This window comes from Panthera uncia, chromosome B1 (genome assembly GCF_023721935.1).
Source record: "Panthera uncia isolate 11264 chromosome B1, Puncia_PCG_1.0, whole genome shotgun sequence".
Lineage (NCBI taxonomy): Eukaryota > Metazoa > Chordata > Mammalia > Carnivora > Felidae > Panthera > Panthera uncia.
Genome location: NC_064811.1, coordinates 70,165,829 through 70,186,147, shown reverse-complemented (window position 1 = coordinate 70,186,147; position 20,319 = coordinate 70,165,829). Strand labels below are relative to the sequence as shown.

The 20,319-nt window shown below is 41.3% G+C and overlaps 1 protein-coding gene across 11 annotated transcripts in view; it reads right to left on the bottom strand.

Moving 5' to 3' along the window:
- The window catches only part of AFF1 (ALF transcription elongation factor 1), a 265,697-nt gene that overhangs the window by 11,876 nt on the left and 233,502 nt on the right, over window positions 1–20,319 (bottom strand). For 7 of the 11 annotated variants that reach the window (XM_049630826.1, XM_049630830.1, XM_049630828.1 and 4 more), the window contains 9 exons: window positions 15,687–15,790; window positions 14,451–14,694; window positions 13,647–13,738; window positions 13,397–13,457; window positions 9,955–10,091; window positions 9,305–9,373; window positions 8,716–8,853; window positions 6,651–6,856; window positions 219–5,629 (listed from right to left, as the gene is read on the bottom strand). In XM_049630826.1, the coding sequence (XP_049486783.1) occupies window positions 5,508–5,629; window positions 6,651–6,856; window positions 8,716–8,853; window positions 9,305–9,373; window positions 9,955–10,091; window positions 13,397–13,457; window positions 13,647–13,738; window positions 14,451–14,694; window positions 15,687–15,790 (1,173 nt within the window). In that variant the 3' untranslated portion in view covers window positions 219–5,507. Of the gene's footprint in view, window positions 1–218; window positions 5,630–6,650; window positions 6,857–8,715; window positions 8,854–9,304; window positions 9,374–9,954; window positions 10,092–13,396; window positions 13,458–13,646; window positions 13,739–14,450; window positions 14,695–15,686; window positions 15,791–20,319 lie in introns of those variants that run through there. The other 4 variants (XR_007457826.1, XR_007457825.1, XR_007457824.1 and 1 more) reach the window with 1 other exon arrangement.

The window sequence follows — 20,319 nt, the reverse complement described above, 5'->3', positions numbered from 1 at the left end:
TTTGTGACTGAAGTTCTTGCAAATAAATCAAAGGGAAGGATGAGCACCCTCTGCCCCCACTTCTGTTCCCATTTTAACAATAAATACATATTGTGAACAATGGCATGTTACTCCACCATGTGAGTCTCGCGCCTTGGCTATATAATGGGAATTATATATGGCAATTTTAGGAATTCGTTTATTCAAGCAAAAGGAAAGCATGAATTCAACCCCAACAATTTCTCTAAATTTTTATTAATTTTTTTTTTTTTACAGCTCGATCCTCTTGTGAAAAGGAAACAATTTGAAGATTAACAAGTCAATTACATGTTTTTTTTTTTTTTTAAACAGCAATTAATCCTCATTACAGAGAACAAACAAAAGATCTGTGGCACAGTTATCTTTGGAAAGATCTTTTGCAAATTTTTCTTCTAAAAAAAGAAAACTATAATTTTCACAGATCACATGTCTCTTTCAAAGGACTATACAAGGCAGCTAAATTTTATTCACAAAAGCCCCAAGTTGCAGTTCCATTGCTGAAGTAGATAAAATACATGGAGTCCCCTTGTGTTGCACATCTTCCCATTGAGAGCATCACTGCTTCCCTATCCTACATACAAAATCACTGTATGGACTAGACAGCTGGCACATTATTCCACAATAACTAAAGAAAAATTCATATTTTAGACCAGTGATCATTTATCAACTGGACAATTTTATTCCTTTTTTAAACAATTTTAATACCAAGATTTGACTTCCTCTAAAGTTATAAGAAAGCAACAAATATATAATATAATATAATATATAATGGTAATAAATAAAAAAAAAGGCAACCCTGCTCAGGTATCATCCAAAACATGATCACATTCAGAAAAAAAAAAAAAAAAAAAAAAAACAACAACAAAAAGATTTGGGACACATGCCTATAAACACACACACACACACCAACATGAACAGTGTATACTTGATATCTGAGGGGGGATGTGCAGTAATTTTAACAATACATGTTGATGGCCTGAACAAAAGGCGAAGTTAATACTGCCTGTGTTAAGCATCACTTCAACATCTACTTTTAAGCAAAGCAAGTTATCTTCCTTAGGTCAGCCACTGCCCGGTCTCACCAGGGCAGCATGGCCACCTTGCTGCCAGTGGTCTTATTCCCTTGTCCTTCCAGGCCAATATAGTACCATCTAGGCTCACGGGGAGCTGTAGGTCTTCTTCCTGCCCTTGTGGGTAGAGAAATATAGGCACTTTTCTGCCCATCACAGTACCTGTTGATATCTGGCGCACAGTGGAACATATTGTGATTTCCCTAGGACGACAGGAAATTCACAGCTCCCTTAAGTAGATGGTGCTTCTCAACTCATCACAAAAACTAAAGAACATGGCCAGTGGTCATCGTTCTTAGTCACCAAGAAACCAACACAACTGGATTGCATACTGGAGGTTTATACGGTAGAAATACCACTTGCAATGGTTGAAGGAAAATCCCCCGACATGTTATTCTGCCAGTCCACCTCCAGCAAACAAAATGACAGAAGATAAAAAAGGCACAGGAAAAAACCTTACATCCATTAATTCTCAATAGAACCAAAAACAATCAAAAGAGGCAACCCACCACAGAAAGGGAACAAAGGAGTAAGTACCGCCATAATCCTGACACTCCTCCTCCATGGCCACTATGCAGAACTCACTTTCCAGGGAGTGAATCTCTGCATTTGTTTCTAAAAGAAGCCCAAATATTCTTGCAAAATTTAAATGTTGGTAATTGATAGTAAAGAGTGTAGTAGATGAAGTGGCAAAGTTTTTCAAAGATTTGTGTAGTGTCTGGGAAAACAAATCCTTAAGAAAAAAGTAGAATCTGTGATAGGAGGTATGGAATCAAGCCTTATTGGATTCATTTACCTTAAGGTATACAAATATGCATCACACTCCATGAAGCAGAAGAGCAAAGGTACACATTAACATTTAAGACCCACATTAACAGGTCTTAAAGCCGTATCAAAATAAATACAGCATTATCCCCAAATTACCATTACTTCAAAATTATGTTTGGTCAACAAAGGCACAATAAATACATCCAATTCAACCAGCCTCATATTCTTGTGTGTGTGAATGTTTATGTAACACATACAACACACACACACATCTCCTTTCATCTATCAGATATAAGAGCTGTTCGTTTTGGAGGACATAATGGTTAATCTTTTTAGTTCTAAAAATTATTGGACAGGAAACCTAACAAGAGTAATAAGCTCCCAATTCTAACATGAATATTTAAGGTACCAATTAAGGCAAGTTTTCAGCCAGAAAGGGGTCAATTGTTAGCTTCTCAACAGCCTGAGATCTGGAATTAAAGGATATAAATGTGTTCTAATTTGTCTACAGGAAAAGGCTAAATATTTTGGTCAAAACAGATCTATAAAATCAAGGTCCTTTTGGCTTAAAAAATCAGACTCATTCAGTCTCATTCAGTACTGAGTATGTCAGATAAACCATTCTATTGCAGTTCTCTTCTTGATACTATACCTGCTGGACCCCCACTTCCTCACCACAGCCAGCATGTGGTGAGTGTTTTCACATTCTTAACCCAGTGTGATTTGGTAAATTTCAGTGAAGTGTTTTTCATTGTTTAGCAGGGCCCCTAGTCTGGCTAAAATCTCAAGTTCAGTGATTCACATTTTAATTATCTCCAGAAAGGACAGAAACATTCAACATTTTAAAAAGTAAAACAGTGTTCTTCCATTTCTTAGTAAACACACACACACACACACACACACACACACGTACATACATACACACACAACTGTAGTGCCAAAGGCAAGATTTTCACTTCTTAAGATGTTTTGTATTTGTCTCATTTTATAATCTAGTCCTTTCAACCATCTACCTCAGTACAAAAAATCTGCCTTTGGGAATTTAAGCATGCAGTGAAAAAGTGCAGCGATTTTAAAAATTCTTTAGACTTCTATATACAACTGTAACAGGAAAAAGACCTTATGAACATTAAGGATTCATCAGCCACTATTTTTCATATACTCTATTTTAAAAGTAGCCATTGGGAATCCTCTTTTAGGTACAATGCAGTAAGAATCAGAAATATTCCATGATCAAAATACTACAAATTGATCTCTGCAAATTAATGTTTTTTCAAGGGACAAATAAATTTTTAATATAAAGGTCAGGGTGGGGGCAACGCTACACACAAGGAATAAGGCCACTGAAAAAGCAATCAGGTTTATTTATTTTTTTACAAGTGGCTGAGAAATCGACTTAGAAACGTCTTCAGTCACAGGAGCACTGTCTTTCACCGGAAGACCACACACACCCCCACACACACCCCCACACACTCTTTCTCTCTCTTTTTCTCTCTCTCCAACACAATCTGCATAGATCAGAACCTGTCCTAAAAAACACACACTTCCAAACTGACAGGTGACTTGCATTGGGGAATGGTGGGGTAAAAGGGAGAGGGAAGGCCAAGTGAATAAGGGGAAAAAGGCATTAAATAATCACATAAAGCTGATTCTGGTGTCTGGTCTCCCACATTTTATGAGATGGACACAATGCCACAACCCACCAGGCAATTACTGTTCATTTAACAAAAAGTTTTGTTAAATGGCCGTGCTTTAGAACATCGATAAAGGAAATCTGTCCATCGAAATCACACATCAAATTCTTATGCTCAGGTATTACTACTGCCGTAATTCTCCAGCTTTAACCTAAACATGAGGTAACAAACCTCTGAACTAGCTACTGGTAACAAAATAGGTTGGATAAGACACTGAGGGAACAGCTTCACACAAACAGTTCATATGTGAAAAATAATCATGACTCCCACCCTCTACACATCCCTTTAAAGATAGACCAAAACTTACATTCCTCATATGGACCTTCAACCTGTTCATTACTCCCTTCTTCATTAATGATACAAAAATGACAAAACATTCTTGGTAGGAAACAAAATGTAGAGGGGCAGAATGGGGTAAAGGTAGTGAAAAATGAACCAACTACAGAGGTAACACTCCTCAATTTTAGTACATGTGCAAATTCTACTTCTAAAAGAGATATAAAGAATTGGCTTTTAAAAACACTGCACTCAAAATAATGCTTCCAATAACCTTCAAAGTTTTAATTAAAAAAATCTGTGCTTTTGGTTATGTGGGAATTTTGATCGTGTTCTTTCATTCTAGGTCATTCCAAATGAACTTGGTTAAATGTCTATAACATGGCACTAACAACACATGGGAAGGCCACAGCTCCTCTTTAATCCAATCAAATATAGTTGACTGAGAACACTTTGGAGTGAAGGCATGTGGTGACTTTTTTTTTTTTTTTTTTAAGTCTAATTAACCACCCAAATCCCCACATCCTCTCAGGGAGTTGATTTACCGTAGACAATCAAGGGCTCAGAAAGTCTACTTTTTGCTATAAATATAATTTGTAGCAGAAAAATATAGCCTAAGAAGTAGATTTCATTTTTCTTTGCTGACAAAATTCTGAGTTGGTTAGACAACATGAGTTACCACATAACTGTAGACCACAGATCAGCACCTCAAATTCCAGCTCTACTCAAATAAACATTAAAAAGCACTTTAGCCATCATCTGGTCAGGTATAAATGTTGGTTCCCTTCTTCCCCAAGGTAGAAAATTCATAATATAGTCAATGGTGACTGCCTTTCACGGAAGCGGGGTGGTGCGGATGGCAGCGCCGTGTCCTCCATTGCGCATGCGATCTCAAGATGGCTTCCCGGTGTGCGGTAGCCCCTCCCTCCACAGCTCTGGTGTAGGCGGACTTGCAGCAGTGACTGAGAAATCGGAGCTGGGGTGAACGTGCGGTACTCCAGGCAACAGGAGGGTTGGGGGACGGGGACGGGGACGGGGGGGGACGGGGGGGGGGGAGTTGCCTTCAATTTTATAAATTATGACAATACTTGGTATTATCAAAGTGATTGTTCACGGGCAGAAAGTGGGGTACAGTGGAGTCCTTCACAACTTACGCTTTATAGATGACCATTAGAATTTACTAAACAAAACAAGTATTTCCCCCCTAAACTTAAAAGAAAAAAAAAATCATCCACAAAACCCTACACCAAAATTCACTGTTTAAAAAATTTCCTTCTGGGAATGGACTAAGGTGGCTACTGAGATGACATGAACTTGCTCTCAGAGCTGAAACTGCTTCTCCTCATTTCATTTGCAATTTGCATCCTGCTGGTTAAAAAAAGTATGGAAATGTTTCTAGACCACTCATTCGCCCACTTAAGTCTACATTGCACTTCTGTCCTTTAGTTAGGAAAGGCAAGATCATCTCTGAGGCCAGCCTCCTCATTCTGCTCCTGCATAACCACCGTGTCCAACCAATGATCACTTAAGTTCTTGAAAGTTTAAGTGGACAAATGTCCTGGCCATCTCACGGTGCTTCTCTTCTTGGTTTGGTGTCCTGATGAGACAAACGTCTGAACTGTTTTTGAGGCTTTCAATGTGCAAAAAAGTTCCCAAGCCATCAAATCAACTTGGGCCTCCGTTAAGGTGTTTTGGTTGCTTGTTTTAGCCGGTGAAAACCCTGTCTTGTATAGTGCACCAGATCCATCAAACTGCTGTTGAGGGCCAAGGCACACACACTTGTGCTGAGCTGAGCAAAAAATTCTGCAAACAAAGCAAAACCAAAACTAAGCAAACACATTTTCATACACAAAAATAATACAGGAAACATAAAGAGTCAAAGTTCCAGCAACTGTATCCCTGCAATATTCTGTACTTCATCATGGCAAAAAAAAAATCACGATCTACTCTAACGGCCTGCTAGTTCACACCCCTCTGCTAGACCAGAAAGGTTAAGAACTGAGTTGGTTTTAGAGTTGAATCCATAATGCCTGGCACAGTGGCTGTGTTGGAGAATACCCTATTTATACTACTGGATCAGCAGATGCATGAATCAGAACAAAACAAAACACTCCCAACATGTTAAAAGCATCATTTGTTTGCTAGGAAAGAAAGTTCTAAGAGGCTATGAGAAAATTAAGTGGCTACAGCCAGCTGGCCACCACCTTCCCTGCAGCCAGGAAAAAATATGTAATGGCATTAATGTGGCATTTACATATACGCATCTCCTTAGTGGTCACTGGCACTGCCACAGAGCGGTCCGTCTAACAGCACACCCTATACCGTCTCCTAAATCTTGCATTTCTCCAGGGGCCGTCTTCTCAAAGGAGTCTCAAGAATGTTCACTATGCCGTATTTCTTCCGCTGTCGCTAACCATTTTTCTCAACGCACACTGAAAACAAGCAGGCAACTCCGTATTTAGGTTACACCGCGCCATCTGTTGTGCCCTGAGACGGCCAGGAGCTTTCCTTCTTCACCTGCCTTGTCCCTGTGCTGGAGTTTCAGTTCAGGCTGAAATAACAATGCCAGAACTCCTGAAGGCGCAAGGTGCCGAAACCATTCCTAACTTAATTTTGCTAAGATCGAGCCACAGAAATCTGGCTCCATGCCACCAGAGCTCAAGAAAGAACTGTGACTAGGTGATGGAACAGAATGGCCAAAATGTGAAAAGAGTAAATACCTACACATTTCTTTTTCTTCGATAAAATGCACATAAAATACAAACCAACAACATCCTTCCCTCCCAAGCCCCCTGCCCCAGGAATTACCAGCAGAGCCATTTACCTTTATTCTTCCTCGTAAGGACCTCAGCCTGTTCCCAAAGATCAAAGGCGGCAAGGACATGGGAAGTGATGGTGACATAAGAAGATGTCATGTTTTGGATGGTGACAGGCATCCCACTGCTCCCTACGCTGCCAGCACTTGACTGGGAACCCATGGAGCTGGCAGAAGAAGGCATTGGGGAAAGAGGGGACGGTGTGCCTGTACTTCTGAAAGGTGAAGAAAAGAACTGGTTAGTCATCTAAACCCACAGATTACGGATTTCTTGTCTCTGGGACCACAGTGCTAGTTACAAAGTTTCCATGTGTATTAGCCAAAATGACAATCACTCCCACCAGATCAGAGATACCCCTTTACCTTCAATATTTGGGGATTTCATAAAATACAACAAAATGCCCCCCCCCCCAAGTAGAGAAATTAACAGGACAGAGGCAAGGTGTCCTCCACAGAATCAGGCAGGCAAATCTGGATTCTGAGTATGCCTACTCCATTTACACAGTCTACCCCCTCAGCCCAGAAGCCCTCCTTTTCCCCACCCTCAATTCCAACTTCTACTAAGACAATGCTTCCCTGTGAAGATGGTCCTAACCTTCTATATATTCATTCTTTCATCCTCCCCATTTACTGAGTAAAACTCCGTACCCGGCAGTCTTCTAGACACTAGGGAAACATCATGGCTTCCTTTCGGCCACCACCTGAACGCGTCTCTTTGCATTTACCTATCAATTTATCCATTGCATTTATCACATCCCATTATACCCTTCTGTCTATTCCTTTTCCTTCCTTGAAGGCTGGGACCATTTCTTATCAACCTTTGCATTTCTAGCACTTAGCACAAAGAGTGGGCTCTTGACAAATATCTGCCGAACCAATGACTGGATGAGGACAGGACAGCCTCTGAGGAGACTGAGCAAGAAGTATTATGCGTCAGGGGAGTCACAGTCTTCTCTTTGCTCTCATCTTGCCTGCACACCTGCACATGCAAGTTAATGAGCGCCTTGATGTGCATCAAATGCGAAACACAAGGAGAACACTTACACATAAAAAGTAATGGGAAGATGGGCCAGCGGCAGGAGCCTCACGACTGGGTATGTCTGCCGTCGGGGGGTCTGTAGGGACCCGAAGTGTCTCCAAGAGAGCGTGCATTTTGAAAGACTAGAGTGGAATCTCCATGAGGGCAGAGATTCCTGCCTGTTTTGTTTACTGCTATACTCCCTGTACCTAACAACAAGGTTTGGTACAGAGGTGGCTTGCTATATAGTGACTGGACAAACTGAAGTTTTCTCAAATAATGTGTCTGACATCTCAGGGGTGAGGGTCATGAAAATTTTCAGAGATACGAAGTCACTTCTCAATCAGGACTTTTTTTTTTTTTGAGAGGCCATATGGGAATCTCTTGAGTGTGCTGGAAATGGGGCAACCTTCTAGGTGATACTCTTAAAATAGCAAAACTTACCAGAACTGGGAATTTTTCAAGGAGTATGACCAAATTTTTAAAAATACTAGGCAAGTGCTACAGGGAAGAAAAGTCTATCTTTATTTTAAAAACACCTGCACAAAAATTGCTTTGCAATATATTATGGCACAGATGAACAATTTCAGTTCACAAGGTGGGGTGGGGTGTGTGTGTGTGTGTGTGTGTGTGTGTGTGAATTTAGTTAGAACTTTCTTCATTCTTAATATCACTGTCACTGTCATAGATCCTAGAGGAGGTGGAGGGCATACAGTTCTGGATTGTTCTTGTTTACTGAAACACCAAGACAACATGCTATCTAGAGGGAGAAAAGACTGGCTCTGACTGGCTCTGCCTCTGTTTTGTTGTCAGGCAAATCTAAAGACCCTATGTTCTCTGTAATTATCTTTTTATATTACTTAATAAGCCAACACGTTGACTTATAATTATTCCTTAAAAAGGTAGAAATATGATAATAATTTAAGTTTAAGGAGATTAGCACACAGATGTACACAATCTTTGCAAAGCCAAAGTCATACAGATGGTTGCAAAAGCAAGAAGTAATTAAAGAAATAACTCAATTTTGAAAATTATTTAAATTAGACTCTTCATTACCTTGCAACGCATGGAGATGGTGCCTGGGCAACTTTGAAAAAACTGCTGAAGTGTTCATTAAGAGCACGAGAATACTTTATTGCTATATCTTTTTTACAACGAAACATCGCCATGTTCAAAATGGATTGGCAACGCATGCTGTGGACATACACAGAAGTTTAAGTGAAGCATTACTACTTTACAGACACGAGTATCACCACTACAGAAAGCCATCTAACTAATCTCTTATAGCCTAAAGAACACACTGGGTTTTCCTCCTCTACACTAGGAAGAGTATCTTAACAATCTTACTACACTATTCACACTATCAGCAAAAGTAAATATTGGTGGAAAAACACAAATATACAAGAACATAATTGAAGTTACAAGACCAAACCATCTACTGAGTCATCGGTAACATGGCACTAGATGCCTTTCATAAAAAGTAACTATCACTAGGTTTAACCCCTTGACCACACCTCCTACTACTTTCTGGTTTTGTTCCACCTTTCATTATCATTTCCATGTTAAGAAAGCAAATTTTAAAATCTTTTTTGTAACAGCAAAAGAGGCAAAAGCAAATGCTATTTAGACAAAAAAAAGTACACACCATAAAACAGCAAGTATTTTCTCTTGTGGAGCTGAGGCATCTGAGAAGGATTTTAATGACATTATAAATCTATAGGAAAACATAAAAACACATCAGGTTAAACAAAAGCAGTTAGAAAATCCCAGGCACAAAGACATTTTACTATGTCTGTCTTAGCTTTCTGCTGATTTTCCTGAAGATGTGAAGACATGAAAACCTCGCAGAAAAAACCCCAAGGCTTTAGAGCAGTAATTCAAGCCATTCAGAAAAGCAGGCGAGGGCATGTCTCTTCTCTGGCCTGTCTACCTGCTGGAAACCATGTAGACTTGCGTCCTCACTGAGTCCCCTGCCGAAATGCAGTCGATAAGGAAGGGAGCTTACAGTGAGCTGATAAGAAAGCCAAACTGGAAAAACCAGCCTCTCCCTGAAAGGACTGGCATTTCACAGCGAACCTGGCAAAATGAGAGCGCCAGACTCAGTCACTCTGCTCTAGCGCATCATCTAGAAGTGCTACACCCTTAGTTTGGGCTCCAAGAAGAGGTCCTGGATCAGTTACTTTTTTAAGGCTCCCCTTTATTAAGTTGTCTTCATACTAAGTTCAAATGGATTAAAGCAATAAAGGAGAGGAAAGAGAAGTACTTAGGGAGATGGCAGAATGACTGGGCACTTACTTAATGAGGTCTATGGTTTCTGAGTACACCGAGTAAGCCGACTGGGACGCCGGGCTCTCCGACTCCATGGCGATCCCACACTCGATAAAGGACAAGGCGGCCTCCAAGTACTTAAAAGCCTTCCCAACCTTGTCTGTCTGCAGGAGGAGAACATGGTCGTTGTTAGACTTTTGTTTAGTTTCTCAAACACATTCTTTAACCTTCATTTCCCTCCAACTGTCTTAGTTTACTTACGGCCAGGGAAAAGCGTGAACTCAAAATGATAACCAAAAAGCCTGCTGGCTCTGACCCGCTGAAAACTTTCTTTTAGCAAAAATTTGGTAGGAAGAAGAAAATTAAGACTGTTCTCTCAAAATCTTAAACTACATATTCAAACCAAGGCAATAAGTCCCCTTGCTGTTAGTGTGCAATTACTCATTACATAATTTTCTTGGGAAATAGATTTTTCTACACATCTAGACTGATGCAGACACAAATATCTTTGTTATGTGTTGAAGTTTATCTTATAAGCAGTAGAAAACATTACGGTTTATGAGCATCTTAGATATTATGTCTAATAATAATCGTTTTATGTATTTTACAGCCAAACAGATTATCCCATCTTCTCTGGAAGTCAGGGTTCAGTGCACAAGGCTATCCCCTAGGCTAGCAGGGATAAACTTGCAGAGTCCCTTAAAGGGCAAGCAGAAATCTATGAATGAAATCAGATACCGGTGGTCACCCAAACCTGAAGGCATACTGTGTCACTTAATGCCCCCTCACTGGAGCGAAGCCAGCTCCTCTGAGGCTGTGATAAGCACAGCCTTTTCTCTACACTTGGCATCTGCACCACATGTCATAAGAGCAACTGATTAACATGACATTTCCAAGTTTGTAGCTGCTGCCAAGGCTTTCGATCTGATACGTTCAAAAAGAAGTAATAACAGCGAAGATGCAAGTGGAGTGGAAGGAGATGGTGACATATCAGCAAAGAAAGATAGTGTGGGGCTACTAAGTTTTTAAAATAACTTGGTTCTGGGGCGCCTCTGTGGCTCAGTCGGTTGAGTGTCTGACTTTAGCTCAGGTCATGATATCACAGTTCATGGGTTTGAGGCCCACATCGGGCTCTGTGCTGACAGCCTGGAGCCTGCTTCAAATTCTGTGTCTCCCTGTCTGTCTCTGTTCCTCCCCGGCTTGTGCTGTCTCTCTCTCTCTCTCTCAAAAGTAAATAAACGTTAAAGAAGTTTTTTTTTTTTTTTTTTTTTTTTTTTTTTTTTTTTTTTTTTTTTTTATAACTTGGTTCTAAAATACTTTTTCTAGAGCAGGTAGGCTCAGAGAATTAGCGACAGAGAGAATAAAGATCAAAGTGGCAAGCTCCAGTGAATCAGCAGTAGAGGCTTAATGGTTTGCTTCACTGGTAAGAATTTAACTCCTGAAATTTATTTATTCAATGCCAACTCCTTCACGGAATTTCCAAGATTTATACTGGCCTTAGCCTATACACAAAAGAAACTATAGCAAAACAAGATGCCTCTTAGAGGTAACTATTTTCTAAGGCCATTAACGCAAATATTCCTGTGCCGGCTCCTGTGGAGCTCCGGAGACAGTGTTCCAGCAGTAGTATTCACACTTCCCTACTCAACAGTGACTCCAATGTGGAGATAAAATACACCCCTCTATATTCAGTTGTGAGCTTAACTCCTTGGAATCCAAAATGGACCTAGTTGAGACCTTGTGCCATTAAAATATTACAAAAAAAAAAATTACAAAGAGGCTGGTCATTCAGGTTTTTGTCCAAACCGGCATATTTTCACAGCAAAATGAGCTGTTATTTATTAAAATGAGATTCAACAGGTATAAATCAGGACTATCCTGGGCAACCAGGGATATAAGGACAGCTTAGGTAGGGAGAAAGAAGATGTGCAACTGTATAAATAAAAAGCAAAAGAAAAACAAAGTTCCCTGTACTACTGTTTGAATAATGAAGGGATCTAGTAATGAAGGGACGCTGAAAGCATCCACTGCCAAGACAAATTTTAGATAACCGGCTGACAAAGTGCTGAATATTTGCTCTTTTACAAAACGCAAAAGGTTCTGACAGTTCTGGCACCAACTTTGGAGAGCTAGAAGGCAGACACTGGAAGAACACTGTCATTTGGTACAGAGTCGGACATCTTAATCTGACTCAGGCCATCCTAGTGACAGGGCAGCTTTGGAGATAGGTCTACAGAGGCTTGTCTCTGATCCCCTTACAGCACCCAGCATAGTAAGGACTTGATAAACATACTGCCCTGGTGAACGGGGCTGATAAAAGGGTCTCAGTCCAGCCCTCCCTAGGCAGTCAGTCTAAGCAGAGATGTCTAGGTTGGGGTTGAAGAGCACCAGGCCAGGATCTCAGTGGCCACCACGGCCTGGTCCGACTGCGATCCCCAAGGGCTTCTGGAATGTGTGGGTCGGTTTGTATGTGGGAGAACAGAGGCAACCCATGTTCTTCCCATGTGGTACAAGGTTCAATATATGGTATTGGCAGGGGTTTAGGTCTGGGGAATACGTTAAACAAAAGGCCCAGAGTCTCAGATGTTTCAACATAACAAAGGGCAAACATTATCTAATTATACTACAGCAGAAATGTAAAAGCACATTTAATTGCACATGCACAAAGCATCACTTTCCAGAAGTCCCAACAGCCACTGGGTAAAGAGAGCTCTTCTTTTAATTTGTTTAATGTTTTTTTATTTTGAGACAGAAAGACACAGAGCATGAGTAGGGCAGGGGCAGACAGAGAGGGAGACACAGAATCGGAAGCAGGCTCCAGGCTCTGAGCTGTCAGCACAGAGCCCGACACAGGACTCGAACTCATGAACCATGAGATCATGACCCGAGCCGAAGTCATACACTTAACCAACTGAGCCACCCAGGCGCCCCAAGACAGCTCATTTTTAAAAAGCATATTTACCAACAGTATAATCATTACCTTCATCTTAAAATTTTACCTAACAGCCTTTGGTCTGCATTCCCACGGGTTACTATCTCAAAGGTTTTAATTTTGGAGGCAAACAGACTATCTCACCTTTTGAAATGTTTCAGGCTGAACATAAATTCATAGACTTTCAATAGCAGAACTTGTCTTTCACATCCAAAGAATTCATTCAGTGGCACAAGGAAGCACTCATGCATTAAATCAAACACTACCAGGTGGATTTAACTTCCATTCGTTTAGATATAAAACTTGTCACTAGGTACACTGTATATTTGCCCATGCTCAGACCGAGTCAGAGAAAATAATTTCACTAAGAATCCCTTACCCCTTGTTCCTTAAGACCCTGTTGATCCCACTTACACTGTGGCCAATGTTCGCCCTGCCCCCACCATCCCCGTCCCACCCCCGCTGTTCAGTGAGATGGCAAACTACAGATAACTTATCAGAACACATTCTACCAAAGGGAAGAAGAGCCAAACTGACCATTAACTCTGCTCTTTGCTTCAACTTTTTGGCCTCCTTCATGTGAAAATCTGCTTGTTGTCTGAAAGAGAAGCAAAGATCAGGGGTGGGTCACAGGAACCTAGAAATTACTACTGGGGGCAAGAGGACTTAAGACTAAGAGGGTAGAAAGCAATGGGAGGAGACAGAGGGCAGAGGAGGGAGTCAGCAGAGAAGGGGCAGAGGGAAAGTAAAAAAAAAAAGCAGGAGCGGTGAGCATCCAGGGTCTTACCTGTCAAGCTTCACTGGAGGCTTCCCTGGTTTAGAATTACCATTTGGCAAAGAAGGCACTAGAAAAGGATTTGCAGTATCTCCAGAAGATCCCTTTAAAAAATATCATCATACAGATCACACTCCAACAGTTAAAACCACTGACCTAAAGGTACCACCCCTCTAAATTAGACCAAAATAGTAGTTCAAAAAAAATGAAATCAAGCACTGCACAGTTTAGCTTGGTTTAGCATTTTCCCGGCTAGATTCGACTGACACTGTAGGTTCTGATTATATTGAGAACTAAAAAGACAAGAATGTCCAGAAGAGATATTCAACAAAGCTAAACATAACATTTTCTCTTAGTCAATACACACACGCGCGCGCGCGCGCGCGCACGCACACACACACACACACACACACACACACACACACACACACACAGGTTAGTGGGAAGAGAAGAACTGTATTTGACTTGTATTTGAAAAGTGGCTAATTTTGTCCCATTATAACCAATAGTGAAAGTATTTGACATCAAACATCCAAACCGAGAACTAACCAGAGTAACCAATTTTTATTGCAAATCACCTGAGAGAAAATTAACACAAAAACTGATTCTGATTTTTCAACCTGAGTCACTTTAAGATGAATAGACTGACATCTAAACTTACATGGAATATTAACCATCTTTTTACTCTCCCTCTAAAAAGTAGAACTTTAAACACAAATAACTCACTGCAATACCACCACTGGGAACTTCTCTTACTGGGAATTTAAAGATGTATCGATGGACTCCGTTCCCTATGTCCCAGCAACCCTTGCTTACTTTGTGCTCTGTACAGCTTCCAGATCCCTTCCCCTCCACTCTTCTGTGCTTCAGAGCAGAGGAGTCTTTGTGGCTGCCCTTGCTACTACTGGCACTTTGGGGAGGGTCCTGGTCCGCTTCCCGCTTTGGCCTCTTTTGTGCAGGCTTGGCTGGCTTCTGGGAGGATGAGGACGAGGACGAGGAGGACACAAGTTGGGGGGAAAGCATTTCCTTCTTTGAGGGCTCAGAGGAGGGCCTGGGTGTTCTGGAAAGAAACATCACTCAAAATTGAGTTAAGGAAGAACACAAACCACGTAACTTAGTTTTAGTTGTAAGATAAATGGCTGCTGACACCAAAAATTAAGAAATCAGACCATGAAATCCATTCTTGTAGAAAGGCCAAATTTCAGAGACTTTTGGTACCTTTGAAAGATCTAGTTCTATCTATGAACAATGGATTAAGTGGTGGAATTTGTCACTAAGCTTGCAGAGCCTGCCAGAGATCCTAACCTCCCCTAACCCAGTTAGTCTTATTAGCTACTCCCCAACCTGTATTTTTCTCTGACAAGTGGGCAAGCCCAGCTGCCACCTTCACCCTCCCTCCCTGACTCCCTCTCAAATCTCTGCTGGCTCCCAGCCAGTGACACTATGCACTTTCTTTTGCCTGTTGGGAGTCCTGTTGGGAAGCGATTTCTTCACTTAACCAGAGAGTGAATAACAATTACTTTCTATATTCATACCTTCTTGAAACTACTCCCCTTTCCTTTGGCCCTCTCTCTCCAAAGCAAGAGACATAGTGAGCAGGCATGTACATTCCTAGTAATTGCTTCAAGAAAGAGCGCTGAACCGAGGCTCTCAGAGTTCAAGTGCTGGTTCCATCTCTCAAGAATTCTGTGACTACGGACAAGTCATTTTCTCTCTCTGTGCCTTGGTTTCCAATTCTGAAGAGTAGGGTAATAGCAGCACCTTTCTAGTTTTTATTTAAAATGCTTTTAGAAAGAAGTTGTTTCCAGAAGTTCTGGAGATTTTCCACTGTTAAAATGCCTTTGATAAACCCAAGTTTGCTGCTCAGTGAATTGCTAATTCCTAAAAGGTCCTTTTCCATGGACGAAAGCAACATCAAACCAACCTATCTGCACATCTGAGCTGGGCGTGTGTGTTAATCCACTCCTACTGCAAGAGAGAAATGTTTTTGCCCAGTCAAGACCCAGGAAGACTCGATCACCTTTCAAGGCTGTTGTTAATCTCTATACTCACTTTATTTTAGAAGAATCTTTGTGGGAAGATGAACATGATGGCTGTGCCTTGGTTTCTTTCTCCAGTCTGGCTTTCTTGCTATCATGGTCTTTCTCTGTGTCACCCTATGAGTGCAGCATAACAAAGTACACAGTTATAAACACAGTCATGCAGACAAAACAGAAAAGACTACACGGCAAAGTAACGACAGTAATTAGACTTTCGGCGACATCTATACCACACAGCAGACTTACAGGTACCTACACCATGTGTGTGTCGGGGGGGTGGAGGGAAACAGACAATCTAGATTTGATGAGGTTTGTACTGAGACAGATTTCTGCCTGAGGAAGGAGTATTCTTCCCACCTAGGAAAGGGAGGATGTCTAAGTAATAGCTGACAAGAGTGATGGTCTTCAACAAATTACTGAAGTTTTTTAAACATAAAAGAATCAATAAAACACGCATATTCGCAGCAATAAAAGATGATTTTATGAATGAGGGTATCTCCCTTTCTTTCACAAGAACCATCCACTTGACGCCTATTAATTTTTTTCTCTTATTACTTTTAATTTTTTAATGTTTATTTTTGAGAGAGAGAGAGAGAGAGAGAACGCACACGCGAGCAGGGGAGGGGCAGAGAGAGGGTCCAAAGCTGGCTCTGCGCTGACAGCAGTGAGCCCAATGAGGGGCTCGAACTCACGAACCATGAGATCATGACCTGAGCTAAAGTTGGATGCTCAACCGACTGAGCCACCCAGACATCTCCCTTTTTTAAAGACTGTTTTTATATTTCTCTTTTTTAATGTTTTTATTTATTTTTGAGACAGAGAGAGAGCATGAGCAGGGCAGAGAGAGAGGGAGACACAGAATCTGAAGCAGGCTCCAGGCTCTGAGCTGTCAGCACAGAGCCCGACACGGGGCTCGAACTCACGGACTGTGAGATCATGACCTGAGCCAAAGTCAGACGCTCAACCGACTAAGCCACCCAGGCGCCCCTATATTTCTCTACATAGATATGGGGACACATGTTTTTATTTTTCAAAAAATTTGAAAAAACTGAAGGATAAGTATAATTTGAGAGAAGAGTGATGAGCAAAACAGATATTTAATTCTACAGAGACGCACATAATCGCAAAAACACGTTTATACCAACTAAAGTACAAGATAAACATATGCAATCGCTAAGAGAGCAAAGAATTCTTTATGGCAAAGTCTTTCTTCATTTGTCAACATGCAGACCAAGTTCACAGCAAGTCTAACACAGACCGAGTGACTTCGCAATGGCTTCCTTCCCACTGGTCTGGACTCACATGACCGCTCTGTGGGAAGAACAGTAAGCAGCAGTGAAGTGACAGGTGGGAGGTCCTTCTTAATTCTGATACACATTTAGAACCAAACTCCTCCCACTGTCAGTTCACCAAGAGAAATCTGGGACACGACCAGTGAAACTAGGACAATCCCGAAAAAACCTAAGATCCTCTCTCAAAGCCTTAAAGGAAAAAAACATTCTTCATATTAACTGATTGTGGGAGGCCCTGGTTTTCACCACAGTCTCTCCTTCATTCCCTGAATGGGAATTTTTCATTTTTCTCCAAGAAAAATGAATAAATTAAGAGGTGTAGGCTCAAGCTCTGCCCCGACCCTAACAGCCTGACCCTGATCAAAAGATGGGGAAAGAGGAAAAACATACCCTTCCTCCTCCAGACATTCTGCAAACAAATGTGCCTAAGTGTATACATGCATTCAGCCCTTCCTATCTCCTTTGGAAAAACAGTTTTATTTCCTGTTCCAAAATTGACCAAAGGGGCTTAGAAAAGGTAACAGGTTTTTAATCTCTTGGTGTATGTACAAGTGAGATTATTAAAAAGGGTAAATATGGATATAGAAGAGAACTTAAATCCAAGGGAAAGCCTTTACCTTCCTGGAGGCTGATTCTGTGGGACCTGCACACTCTGGACAGCCCCCAGACAGCATCTAGAAAGAACCTGGACATGGGTAGTCCAAAGTGATTAACTTCAAAGACAGTGCAAAAATGAGAAATGTAATTATTTTTATATTGACTAAACAATGAAGTAGTGATGTTTTGGACATACTGGATTAAATAAAAAATTTTAAATTATTTTCACTGTGGGGGCACCTGGGTGGCTCTGTCAGTTAAGCATCTGAATCTTGGTTTCGGCTCAGGTCTTGATCTCACAGTTTGTGAAATTGAGCCCCATGTCAGGCCCTGTGCTAAAAACAAGGAGCTTGCGTGGGGTTCTCTTTCTCTCTGATCCCCTACCCCTGCATGATACCTTTCTCAAAAACAGATATACAGGTTGTTTTTTTTTTTTTTTTAAACTATTTTCACTGGTTTTTTTTTTTTTTGGTGCTACATATATTATGTACATATATATATGTGTATGTGTGTGTGCATATATATATATATATATATATATTTTTTTTTTTTTATTAGAGAGAAAGAGAGCAGGGAAGAGGAGCAGAAAGAGAAAGAGAGAGAGAGAGAGAGATGGAGAGAACCTTAAGCACACTCCATATTCAGCATGGAGCCTGATGTGGGGCTTGATCCCATGACCCTGGGATCATGACCTGAGCTAAAAATCGAGAGTTGGACACTCAAAGGAGTGAGTCACCTGGGTGAGGCTTTTTATATTTTTAATGTGGCTACTAGAACATTTTAAATTACATATGTGGTTTACATTGTATTTCTAGTGGACAGTGCTGTGCTACAGTTCTCAAGAGCCAATCTGCAAACTGGGCTCTGAACTTCCAATTAGCTAATGCAAAGAAGGAATAATAAAATGTACAGGCTAAATAAGATAAAAAAACAAACCAGCTGCTCAAAAATATAACTATTTCTTACAGAATATTGGAGAAAAAGTATCTCGGGGGACCTAGTAAGGAGATAACGTGATGTAAATGAATAGCTACATCTAAAAGGCACAGCCGTTTCTCCTGTGACATTAAACACAGGCCAGCAGCAGAATTCAGGAGCACAATTCAGAAGAAATGAAAGGCACTGGCACATGCCAGGAGAAGCCTCCTGGGATTCTGCCCAGCACATGGATCCCCATTCAACAATTCATAATGGTAACACTTGAGAGATAGTCCATGTTGGCAGAGAAAAGAGAGCAAATTGGGAATGACTGGGTTAAAATAGAACCCTACTATCCTCCTTGTCAGTTAAGAACCTACTTATGCCTGGGGCATGGGGGTGGCTCAGTCAGTTAAGTGGCCGGCTCTTGATTTCAGCTCGGGTCATGATCTCACAGTTTGTGAGCTCAAGCCCCGCACTGGGCTCTGTGCTGACAGTGAAGAGCCTGCTTGGGGTTCTCTCTCTCTCCCTCTCAATCTCTCTCTCTCTCTCTGCCCCTACCCTGCTTGTGCTTTAGCTCTCTTCCAAAAATAAATAAATAGTAAAAAAACAAATGAACCTACTTGTGCCCAAGAGTCTCTGCCACCAGTGGACCCAATGAATTCTCCTGAGTTTTAGATTAAAGGCTAGAAAGTTGGCAAGCAAACAGTGCAAGAAGATGGGAGATTTATCTTTGGAAAGTCACAGAATTTGCTAAAATATACAGATATTAACTTGCACGTGGAGTGGTTAGTAATACATACTTTTTCCAGTGGAAGGTGTTTCCAGGCAATTAATGACATTTAGGGTAAATTCCCAAGGCAAAATTAGGCATAAACTATCCACAAGGTTACTTCCTTAAAAACAAAACAAACAAACAAACAAAACCACCAAACCCCAGAGGTGGAATGTGAGTTAATTTTTGTTTATAGATCTTCATCCTGCTTAGGACTATAAAACCAAAGTGGCAGACCTTATACACCACACATGAAAATAAGATTCATAATGAGTCAATCCTCACAGACCGGACATAACCCTGGCTTGCGCCAATCAGCGACTCAAGAGAACAGCCAAAAAACCCCAAGAAGTTACCACACAATAACTTCAACACAAGCATTTAACAACTGTGTTGGCACTTACTGGAATAATATACTGATTATATTGATGTGTAGAACTTACAAGCTGATAATATTCTTTAAGCTGGTAGAAAGTAAGCCATTAAACCAAATAAAGCAACATTCCCCTTCTGGTGATTTTCCTTGCCTGAGTTCAAACCTGTGGGCTTGAGGTTAGTATTTCTGTACACTATGCACTTGGAACCCTGTCATCCTCTGTCTGGAACAGTCACAGAGGCTTCCCCAGAGTAAGTATTTGTCCGGTGGCACAGAAAGCAAGTTTAGCAGCTGACGGCACAGCTGAAGCCCCTGGAAACAGGACTGCAAGACAAGTCTCAGGGGGTGGATTTAGGAAAGGGCCATTAAACAGGGAGCCAAGCAATACTGAGCGGCAGGAAATGCACACTTGAATTCCAAGACTGAAAAGGAGGCAAGGAGTTAAGATTTTCCTGGGACACGAAGCCATTTGAAAATGAGACAAGGGGCACCTGGGTGGCTCAGTCAGTTGAGCGTCGACTTCAGTTCAGGTCATGATCTCACAGTTCGTGGGTTCGAGCGCCGCAACAGGCTCCGTGCTGACCGCTTGCTCAGAGCCTGGAGCCTGCTTCGGATTCTGTGTCTCCTCTCTCTGCCCCTCCCCCACTCACGCTTTGTCTCACTCTGTTTCTCAAAAATAAATAAATGT